The sequence below is a fragment of the Tasmannia lanceolata genome, unplaced genomic scaffold, assembly GCF_043159265.1.
Source record: "Tasmannia lanceolata isolate RefF3 unplaced genomic scaffold, GAP_Taslan_0.1 ptg000037l, whole genome shotgun sequence".
Classification (NCBI taxonomy): Eukaryota; Viridiplantae; Streptophyta; class Magnoliopsida; order Canellales; family Winteraceae; genus Tasmannia; species Tasmannia lanceolata.
This window is the reverse complement of record NW_027518714.1, coordinates 34,403,848-34,416,161: the sequence shown is the minus strand read 5'-3', so window position 1 is coordinate 34,416,161 and position 12,314 is coordinate 34,403,848. Positions and strand designations below refer to the sequence as shown.

The 12,314-nt window shown below is 33.3% G+C and overlaps 1 protein-coding gene across 1 annotated transcript; it reads left to right on the top strand.

Annotated features, from left to right (window-relative positions):
• The first annotated feature begins 10,480 nt into the window (after positions 1–10,480).
• On the top strand, positions 10,481–11,056 carry LOC143861416 (uncharacterized). The gene has a single exon (XM_077372343.1). The coding sequence runs from the start codon at positions 10,481–10,483 to the stop codon at positions 11,054–11,056; it is 576 nt and encodes a 191-aa protein (XP_077228458.1).
• Positions 11,057–12,314: the final 1,258 nt, after the last annotated feature.

The window sequence follows — 12,314 nt, the reverse complement described above, 5'->3', positions numbered from 1 at the left end:
AAGAAGAAACTTTCTACTTTTTCAATCTCCATCTTCCATCAACTAAATCTAAGAATTAAAACCATCTCACCATCATTCCAAATCTTGGCTAAAAGCTCTTTGACACCATCTCCAGGGTCTCTTATGTCTAGAAGATGGATGTTTTAGAGTTTTTAAAGTAAGAAACTTTCTATTTTTTAATTCAATATCCTCTATCAACTAAATCTAAGATTCAATACCATCTCATCCTCTTCTACAAACTTGGCTAAAAGCTTCTGTACACCACATCTAGGGTTTTCTATGTCTAAAAGATGGAAGTTTTATAAAGTTTCTAAAATAAGAAACTTTGTAATTTTTCAATCTCCATCATTCATCAACTAAATCTATGATTCAATACCACCTAATCATCATCTCAAAACTTAGCTAAAAGCACTTCGACACCATATCTAGGGTTTACAAAAAGTAAAAGATTGATATTTATAAAGTTTCTAAAATAAGAAACTTTTAATTTCTTCAATCTCTATCCTTCAGCAACTAAATATAAGATTCAATACCCTCTCATCCTAATCTTAAAACTTGGCAAAAAACTCCTTTACACTATCTCTAGGGTTTCTTATGTCCAATAGATGGATGTTTTATAAAGTTTCTAAACTAAGAAGCTTTCTATTTTTTCAATCTCCATCCTTCATCATCTAAATCTAAGATTCAATACCCTCTGATTCTCAACCGAAAACATCGCTAGAAGTTGGTTGACATAATCTCTAGGGTTTCAATACCATAAAAGGTGGTCCTTCATCAACTAAATCTAAGTTTCAATACCATCTCATCCTCACCTCAAAACATCGCTAAAAGCTCCTTGACCCCATCTCTAGGGTCTCGTATACCTAAAAATTGATGTTTTTCTATTTTTTCAATCTTCTTCCTTTATCAACTAAATCTAAGATTCAATACCATCTCGTCATGATCTCCAAACTTGGCAAAAAGCTTGTTAACACTATCTCGAGGATTTCCCACGTCTAAAAGATGGATGTTTTATAAATTTTCTAAAATAATAAACTTTCTATTTCTTCAATCTCCATCCTTCATCAACTGAATCTAAGATTCAATACCATCTGATTCTCAACCCAAAACGTGGCTAGAAGTTGGTTGACATCATCTCTAGGGTTTAAATACCATAAAAGGTGGTCCTTCATCAACTAAATCTAAGTTTCAATACTATCACATCCTCACCTCAAAATATGGCTAAAAGCTCCTTGACCCCATCTCTAGGGTCTCCTACACCTAAAAATTGATGTTTTGAAAAGTTTCTAAAATAAGAAACTTTCTATTTTTTCAATCTTCTTACTTTATCAACTAAATCTAAGATTCAATACCATCTCGTCCTGATCACAAAACTTGGCAAAAAGCTTATTAACACTATCTCGAGGATTTCCCACGTCTAAAAGATGGATGTTTTATAAAGTTTCTAAAATAATAAACTTTCTATTTCTTCAATCTCCGTTTTTCATCAACTAAATCTAAGATTCAATACCATCTAATCCTCATCTCAAAATATTGCTAAAAGCTCTCTGACACCATCTCCAGGGTTTACTACGTATAAAAGTTTGATGTTTTATAAAGTTTCTAAAATAGGAAACTTTTTTTTCTTTCAACCTCCATCATTTAGCAACTAAATCTAAGATTCAGTACCCTCTCATTCTCATCTTAATACTTTGCGAAAAGCTCCTTGACATCATCTCTCGAGTTTCCAATGTCTCAACGATGGATGTTTTATAAAGTTTCTAAAATAAGAAACTTTCTATTTTTCCAATCTCCATCCTTCATCAGCTAAATCTAAGATTCAATACCATCTCATCATCAATCCAAAACTTGGCTAAAAGCTCATTGACACCATCTTTAGGGTCAGCTATGTCTAAACGATGGATGATATATAAACTTTCTATTTTTCAATCTCCATCCTTTATCAACAAAATCGAAGATCCAATACCATCACATCCTCATCTCACATCTTGACTGAAAGCTCCTTAACACCATCTCTAAGATTTCCTATGTCTAAAAGATGGATATTTTATAAAGTTTCTAAAAGAAGAAACTTTCTACTTTTTCAATCTCCATCTTTCATCAACTAAATCTAAGAATTAAAACCATCTCACCATCATCCCAAAACTTTGCTAAAAGCTCTTTGACACCATCTCCAGGGTCTCTTATGTCTAGAAGATTGATGTTTTAGATCTTTTAAAGTAAGAAACTTTCTATTTTTTAATTCAATATCCTCTATCAACTAAATCTAAGATTTAATACCATCTCATCCTCTTCTACAAACTTGGCTAAAAGCTTCTGTACACCACATCTAGGGTTTTCTATGTCTAAAAGATGGATGTTTTATAAAGTTTCTAAAATAAGAAACTTTGTAATTTTTCAATCTCCATCCTTCATCAACTAAATCTATGAATCAATACCACCTAATCCTCATCTCAAAACTTAGCTAAACGCATTTTGACACCATATCTAGAGTTTACAACAAGTAAAAGATTGATATTTATAAAGTTCTAAAATATGAAACTTTTTATTTCTTCAATCTCTATCCTTAAGCAACTAAATCTAAGATTCAATACCCTCTCATCATAATCTTAAAACTTGGCAAAAAACTCCTTGACACCATCTCTAGGGTTTCTTATGTCTAAAAGATTGATGTTTTACAAAGTTTCTAGAATAAGAAGCTTTCTATTTTTTCAATCTCCATCCTTCATCAGCTAAATCTAAGATTCAATACCCTCTGATTCTCAACCCAAAACGTCGCTAGAAGTTGGTTGACATAATCTCTAGGGTTTCAATACCATAAAACGTTGTCCTTCATCAACTAAATCTAAGTTTCAATACCATCTCATCCTCACCTCAAAACATGGCTAAAAGCTCATTGACACCATCTCTAGGTTCTCCTATGGCTAAAATTGATGTTTTGAAAAATTTCTAAAATAAGAAATTTTCTATTTTTTCAATCTTCTTACTTTATCAACTAAATCTAAGATTCAATATCATCTCGTCCTGATCTCAAAACTTGGCAAAAAGCTTATTAACACTATCTCGAGGATTTTTCACGTCTAAAAGATGGATGTTTTATAAAGTTTCTAAAATAATAAACTTTCTATTTCTTTAATCTCCATCCTTCATCAACTAAATCTAAGATTCAATACCATCTAATCCTCATCTCAAAATGTTGCTAAAAGCTCTTTGACACCATCTCTAGGGTTTACTAAGTATAAAAGTTTGATGTTTTAAAAAGTTTCTAAAATAGGAAACTTTTTTTTCTTTCATTCTCCATCATTCAGCAACTAAAACTAAGATTCAGTACCCTCTCATTCTCATCTCAAAACTTTGTTAAAAGCTCATTGACACCATCTCTCGAGTTTCCAATGTCTAAAAGATGGATGTTTTATAATGTTACTAAAATAAGAAACTTTCTATTTTTTCAATCACCATCCTTCATCAGCAAAATCTAAGATTCAATACCATCTCATCATCAATCCAAAACTGGGCTAAAAGCTCATTGACACCATCTCTAGGGTCAGCTATGTCTAAACGATGGATGTTATATAAACTTTCTATTTTTTCAATCTCCATCCTTTATTAACAAAATCGAAAATCCAATACCATCACATCCTCATCTCAAAACTTGACTGAAATCTCCTTAACACCATCTCTAGGATTTCCTATGTCTAAAAGATGGATATTTAATAAAGTTTCTAAAAGAAGAAACTTTCTACTTTTTCAATCTCCATCTTCCATCAACTAAATCTAAGAATTAAAACCATCTCACCATCATCCCAAAACTTGGCTAAAAGCTCTTTGACACCATCTCCAGGGTCTCTTATGTCTAAAAGATGGATGTTTTACAGTTTCTAAAATAAGAAACTTTCTATTTTTTAATTTAGTATCCTTTATCAACTAAATCTAAGATTCGATACCATCTCATCCTCTTCTACAAACTTCGCTAAAAGCTTCTTTAAACCACATCTAAGGTTTTCTTTGTCTAAAAGATGGAAGTTTTATAAAGTTTCTAGAATAAGAAACTTTGTAATTTTTCAATCTCCATCCTTCATCAACTAAATCTATGATTCAATACCACCTAATCCTCATCTCAAAACTTAGCTAAAAGCACTTCGACACCATATCTAGGGTTTACAAAAAGTAAAAGATTGATATTTATAAAGTTTCTAAAATAAGAAACTTTTAATTTCTTCAATCTCTATCCTTCAGCAACTAAATATAAGATTCAATACCCTTTCATCCTAATCTTAAAACTTGGCAAAAAACTCCTTTACACCATCTCTAGGGTTTCTTATGTCCAAAAGATGGATGTTTTATAAAGTTTCTAAAATAAGAAGCTTTCTATTTTTTCAATCTCCATCATTCGTCATCTAAATCTAAGATTCAATACCCTCTGATTCTCAACCCAAAACGAGGCTAGAAGTTGGTTGACATAATCTCTAGGGTTTCAATACCATAAAAGGTGGTCCTTCATCAACTAAATCTAAGTTTCAATACCATCTCATCCTCACCTCAAAACATCGCTAAAAGCTCCTTGACCCCATCTCTAGGGTCTCCTACACCTAAAAATTGATGTTTTGAAAAGTTTCTAAAATAAGAAACTTTCTATTTTTTCAATCTTCTTACTTTATCAACTAAATCTAAGATTAAATACCATCTCGTCCTGATCACAAAACTTGGCAAAAAGCTTATTAACACTATCTCGAGGATTTCCCAAGTCTAAAAGATGGATATTTTATAAAGTTTCTAAAATAATAAACTTTCTATTTCTTCAATCTCCGTCCTTCATCAACTAAATCTAAGATTCAATACCATCTAATCCTCATCTCAAAATATTGCTAAAAGCTCTCTGACACCATCTCCAGGGTTTACTACGTATAAAAGTTTGATGTTTTCTAAAGTTTCTAAAATAGGAAACTTTTTTTTCTTTCAACCTCCATCATTCAGCAACTAAATCTAAGATTCAGTACCCTCTCATTCTCATCTTAATACTTTGCGAAAAGCTCCTTGACACCATCTCTCGAGTTTCCAATGTCTCAACGATAGATGTTTTATAAAGTTTCTAAAATAAGAAACTTTCTATTTTTCCAATCTCCATCCTTCATCAGCTAAATCTAAGATTCAATACCATCTCATCATCAATCCAAAACTTGGCTAAAAGCTCATTGACACCATCTCTAGGGTCAGCTATGTCTAAACGATGGATGTTATATAAACTTTCTATTTTTCAATCTCCATCCTTTATCAACAAAATCGAAGATCCAATACCATCACATCCTCATCTCACATCTTGACTGAAAGCTCCTTAACACCATCTCTAGGATTTCCTATGTCTAAAAGATGGATATTTTATAAAGTTTCTAAAAGAAGAAACTTTCAACTTTTTCAATCTCCATCTTACATCAACTAAATCTAAGAATTAAAACCATCTCACCATCATCCCAAAACTTAGCTAAAAGCTCTTTGACACCATCTCCAGGGTCTCTTATGTCTAGAAGATGGATGTTTTAGAGTTTTTAAAGTAAGAAACTTTCTATTTTTTAATTCAATATCCTCTATCAACTAAATCTAAGATTCAATACCATCTCATCCTCTTCTACAAACTTGGCTAAAAGCTTCTGTACACCACATCTAGGGTTTTCTATGTCTAAAAGATGGATGTTTTATAAAGTTTCTAAAAGAAGAAACTTTCTACTTTTTCAATCTCCATCTTCCATCAACTAAATCTAAGAATTAAAACCATCTCACCATCATCCCAAAACTTGGCTAAAAGCTCTTTGACACCATCTCCAGGGTCTCTTATGTCTAAAAGATGGATGTTTTAGAGTTTCTAAAATAAGAAACTTTCTATTTTTCAATTCAGTATCCTTTATCAACTAAATCTAAGATTCGATACCATCTCATCCTCTTCTACAAACTTCGCTAAAAGCTTCTTTACACCACATCTAAGGTTTTCTTTGTCTAAAAGATGGAAGTTTTATAAAGTTTCTAAAATAAGAAACTTTGTAATTTTTCAATCTGGATCCTTCATCAACTAAATCTATGATTCAATACCACCTAATTCTCATCTCAAAACTTAGCTAAAAGCACTTCGACACCATATCTAGGGTTTATAAAAAGTAAAAGATTGATATTTATAAAGTTTCTAAAATAAGAAACTTTTAATTTCTTCAGTCTCTATCCTTCAGCAACTAAATATAAGATTCAATACCCTCTCATCCTAATCTTAAAACTTGGCAAAAAAACCCCTTGACATCATCTCTAGGGTTTCTTATGTCCAAAAGATGGATGTTTTATAAAGTTTCTAAAATAAGAAGCTTTCTATTTTTTCAATCTCCATCCTTCATTAGCTAAATCTAAGATTAAATACCCTCTGATTCTCAACCCAAAACGTGGCTAGAAGTTTGTTGACATCATCTCTAGGGTTTCAATACCATAAAAGGTGATCCTTCATCAACTAAATCTAAGTTCCAATACCATCTCATCCTCCCCTCAAAACATGGCTAAAAGCTCCTTGACCCTATCTCTAGGGTCTCCTATGGCTAAAAATTGATGTTTTAAAAAGTTTCTAAAATAAGAAACTTTCTATTTTTTCAATCTTCTTACTTTATCAACTAAATCTAAGATTTAATACCATCTCGTCCTGATCTCAAAACTTAGCAAGAAGCTTTTTAACACTATCTCGAGGATTTCCCACGTCTAAAAGATGGATGTTTTATAAAGTTTCTAAAATAATAGACTTTCTATTTCTTCAATCTCCATCCTTCATCAACTAAATCTAAGATTCAATACTATCTAATCCTCATCTCAAAATGTTGCTAAAAGTTCTTTGACACCATCTGTAGGGTTTACTAAGTATAAAAGTTTGATGTTTTATATAGTTTCTAAAATAGGAAACTTTTTTTTCCTTCAATCTCCATCATTCAGCAACTTGATCTAAGATTCACTACCCTCTCATTCTCATCTCAAAACTTTGCTTAAAGCTCCTTGACACCATCTCTCGAGTTTCCAATGTCTCAAAGATGGATGTTTTATAAAGTTTTTAAATTAAGAAACTTTCTGTTTTTTCAATCTCCATTCTTCATCAGCTAAATCTAAGATTCCATGCCATCTCATCATAAATCCAAAACTTGGCTAAAAGCTCATTGACACCATCTCTAGGGTTAGCTATATCTAAACGATGGATGTTATATAAACTTTCTATTTTTTCAATCTCCATCCTTTATCAACAAAATCCAAGATCCAATACCATCACATCCTCATCTCAAAACTTGACTGAAAGCTCCTTAACACCATCTCTAGGATTTCCTATGTCTAAAAGATGGATATTTTATAAAGTTTCTAAAAAAAGAAACTTTCAACTTTTTCAATCTCCATCTTCCATCAAGTAAATCTAAGATTTAAAACCATCTCATCATCATCCTAAAACTTGGCTAAAAGCTCTTTGACACGATCGACAGGCTCTCTTATGTCTAGAAGATGGATGTTTTAGAGTTTCTAAAATAAGAAACTTTCTATTTTTTAATTCACTATCATATATCAACTAAATCTAAGATTCGATACCATCTCATCCTCTTCTACAAACTTCGTTAAAAGCTTGTTTACACCACATCTAAGGTTTTCTTTGTCTAAAAGATGGAAGTTTTATAAAGTTTCTAAAATAAGAAACTTTGTAATTTTTCAATCTCCATCCTTCATCAACTAAATCTATGATTCAATACCACCTAATCCTCATCTCAAAACTTAGCTAAAAGCACTTCGACACCATATCTAGGGTTTACAAAAAGTAAAAGATTGATATTTATAAAGTTTCTAAAATAAGAAACTTTTAATTTCTTCAATCTCTATCCTTCAGCAACTAAATATAAGATTCAATACCCTCTCATCCTAATCTTAAAACTTGGCAAAAAACCCCTTGACACCATCTCTAGGGTTTCTTATGTCCAAAAGATGGATGTTTTATAAAGTTTCTAAAATAAGAAGCTTTCTATTTTTTCAATCTCCATCCTTCATTAGCTAAATCTAAGATTCAATACCCTCTGATTCTCAACCCAAAACGTGGCTAGAAGTTTGTTGACATCATCTCTAGGGTTTGAATACCATAAAAGGTGGTCCTTCATCAACTAAATCTAAGTTCCAATACCATCTCATCCTCCCCTCAAAACATGGCTAAAAACTCCTTGACCCCATCTCTAGGGTCTCCTATGGCTAAAAATTGATGTTTTAAAAAGTTTCTAAAATAAGAAACTTTCTATTTTTTCAATCTTCTTACTTTATCAACTAAATCTAAGATTTAATACCATCTCGTCCTGATCTCAAAACTTAGCAAGAAGCTTTTTAACACTATCTCGAGGATTTCCCACGTCTAAAAGATGGATGTTTTATAAAGTTTCTAAAATAATAAACTTTCTATTTCTTCAATCTCCATCATTCATCAACTAAATCTAAGATTCAATACTATCTAATCCTCATCTCAAAATGTTGCTAAAAGTTCTTTGACACCATCTGTAGGGTTTACTAAGTATAAAAGTTTGATGTTTTATATAGTTTCTAAAATAGGAAACTTTTTTTTCCTTCAATCTCCATCATTCAGCAACTTAATCTAAGATTCACTACCCTCTCATTCTCATCTCAAAACTTTGCTAAAGGCTCCTTGACACCATCTATCGTGTTTCCAATGTCTCAGAGATGGATGTTTTATAAAGTTTCTAAATTAAGAAACTTTCTATTTTTTCAATCTCCATCCTTCATCAGCTATATCTAAGATTCAATATCATCTCATCATCAATCCAAAACTTGCCTAAAAGCTCATTGACACCATCTCTAGGGTCAGCTATGTCTAAACGACGGATGTTATATAAACTTTCTATTTTTTCAATCTGCATCCTTTATCAACAAAATCAAAGATCCAATACCATCACATCCTAATCTCAAAACTTGACTGAAAGCTCCTTAACACCATCTCTAGGATTTCCTATGTCTAAAAGATGGATATTTTATAAACTTTCTAAAACAAGAAACTTTCTACTTTCTCAATCTCCATCTTCCAACAACTAAATCTAAGATTTAAAACCATCTCATCATCATCCCAAAACTTTGCTAAAAGCCCTTTGACATCATCTCCAGGGTCTCTTATGTCTAAAAGATGGATGTTTTAGAGTTTCTAAAATAAGAAACTTTCTATTTTTTAATTCAATATCCTCTATCAACTAAATCTAAGATTCAATACCATCTCATCATCTTCTACAAACTTGGCTAAAAGCTTCTTTACACCACATCTAGGGTTTTCTATGTCTAAAAGATGGATGTTTTATAAAGTTTCTAAAATAAGAAACTTTGTAATTTTTTAATTCTAAGTTTCAACACCATCTCATCCTCACCTCAAAACATGGCTTGCTCCTTGACCCCATATCTAGGGTCTCCTATGGCTAAAAATTGATGTTTTGAAAAGTTTCTAAAATAAGAAACTTTCTATTTTTTCAATCTCTTTGCTTTATCAACTAAATCTAAGATTCAATACCATCTCGTCCTGATCTCATAACTTGGCAAGAAGCTTATTAACACTATCTCGAGGATTTCTCACGTCTAAAAGATGGATGTTTTTTAAAGTTTCTAAAATAATAAACTTTCTATTTCTTCAATCTCCATCATTCATCAACTAAATCTAAGATTCAATACCATCTAATCCTCATCTCAAAATGTTGCTAAAAGCTCTTTGACACCATCTCTAGGGTTTACTAAGTATAAAAGTTTGATGTTTTATAAAGTTTCTAAAATGGGAAACTTTTTTTTCTTTCAATCTCCATCATTCAGCAACTAAATCTAAGATTCAGTACCCTCTCATTCTCATCTCAAAACTTTGCTAAAAGTTACTTGACACCATCTCTCGAGTTTCCAATGTCTCAAAGATGGATGTTTTATAAAGTTTCTAAAATAAGAAACTTTCTATTTTTTCAATCTCCATCCTTCATCCTTCATCAATCTCCATCCTTCATCAGCTAAAGAAGTTAAAAGACAGCTTGTGTGTTCGAGGGGATATTTGTGGATGAGCAATCCCGCTCCGCCTCCCTTCCTTCCTCTATTCTAAATCAGAATCGCCCTGGGAAAAAAATCATTCAGATCCAATCCTGTCTAATAGTCCTGAGCCTAAATCTCCCCCCCAATCCATTGATCTCTCTTTCCCAAAAGTTCATAATTCGTTCTCAATTTTGGAGGAATTTGATGAATCAATTGAATCTCCCCGGAGCATTCCAAAAGAACAAGTGTGTACCACTTTCCAAAGCCTCACAGGCCGTTCTCCCACTCCTCTAAATCTATCATTGATAATGAAGATCGCGGCTTAGAACGTTAGGGTCTCGGGACGCAAATAAAGAGGAAGGATATCAGTAATGTCCTCCGCAAAAATAAAATTCCGTTCATCTGTGTATCTGAAACCAGAGCTCCCAAAGGAAAAATGAATGAGTATATCTCTGATATAAAAGATGGCTGGCTTTCTGTTGACAATTATGATCATGCTGATAATGGTCGTATCTGGATCATTTGGGACCCAAATCTGATTCACTTTCAGTTCCATGAAAGCTCCCCTCAATTCATTCACGGTAAAGTTTCTTTCCTGCAAACTACTTTTTCATTCCTGTTAACTGCTGTGTATGCTCACAACTCTGGTACTAGTAGAAGAGTCTTATGGGAAGATATTAGGCTAATTGCGTCTGGTCATTCCGAAAATTGGATTGTCATAGGGGATTTCAATACTACTAGATTCTCCGATGAACGATTCAGAGGTGCTCCTCCGGTCAGTAAAGATCTTGAGGATTTTAACAATTGTATCGATGATTGCTCCCTAACTGACTTAAAAGCCCTCGGTTCTCAATTCTCCTGGAACAACAAATCCCGATTCAATAACTTAAAGCTCCGAACCCTTGATAGAGCTTTAGTTAATCATGATTGGATTAACTCCTACCCCCTTTCATCTGCAAAATTTCTCCCTCCAGGTCTTTCAGATCATGCCCCAATTGTTGTTAACCTCTAATACCATCAAAGTTTGGGTGCTAAACCCTTCAGATTTCATAATATGTGGACTGAAGATATCTCCTTATTCCCCATTGTTGAGAAAGCCTGGAATAGAAAAGTTGTCGGCAACCCAATGTATCGTTTGGCACAGAAACTGAAATTTGTGAAGACTGAAATTAAAAACTGGAATGCTCAAATTTTTGGTAGAATCGATGTGTTGGCCCCTTTGTACCGAAAACAGCTGGAAGAGATTCAAATGAAAGTTGCTGCTGATCCTGGGAACATCGCTCTAAAAGAAGAAGAACGTCAATCTAACGAAATATTCCTCCGTACTGCAAAGTTGGAAGAATCTATGCTTTGCCAGAAATCCCGGATTGATTGGCTAAATCTTGGAGACTCTAACTCTCATTTCTTTCATACTGTGATAAACTCCCGTAGGAATTCAAATACCATTTAGGGTCTTGCAAATGGCAGTGGTGATATCACAGCAGATCCTGACCAAATCTCAAATATTCTAGTTTCCTATTTCAAAAACATTCTTAATTCTCAGCCTCCCGACCAGTTCCTCTCAACCCCCGAGCCAAGCCGGTGCATTTCTGCCGCTGTGGCTGAAGAGCTTACGGCTGAGTTCTCCCCTGCCGAAATTGAAGCAGTCATAAATATTTCAAAGGAGGACAAAGCCCCTGGGCCTGACGGATTTAATGGTCATTTCTTCAAAAAATTCTGGTATCTTGTTGGAAATGACACCATTGAAGCTATACAAATTTTTTTCAAATCTGGAAAGATGCTAACTGAACTGAATGCTACATTTATTTCTCTTATTCCCAAATGTTCCGGAGCTTCTTCCCCTGATCAATACAGGCCTATTTCCTTATGCAACTTCATTTATAAGGTGATAACCAAATTGTTGGCCAATCGGTTAAAAAGGAGCATGAATCTGATCATAAGTCCGGCTCAATCTGCATTCATCAAAGGCAGACTTATACAAGATAACATTCTGCTGGCTCATGACCTCTGCCACCGATTCCATTGTAAAAGATTCAAAAATGCCATGTGTGTTAAATTGGATCTAAGGAAAGCTTTTGATAACGTCAGGCATGATTCCCTCCTTGATTTCCTGAGAAAGATTGAGTTTAATGAAAAGTGGAGAAACTGGATCAGACAATGCATTTCGACCCCCTGTTTTTCTGTTCTTGTCAACGGTACTCCGAAAGGGTACTTCAAATCTTCAAATGGCCTCAGACAAGGTGACCCTATCTCTCCTCTTTTGTTTAGCA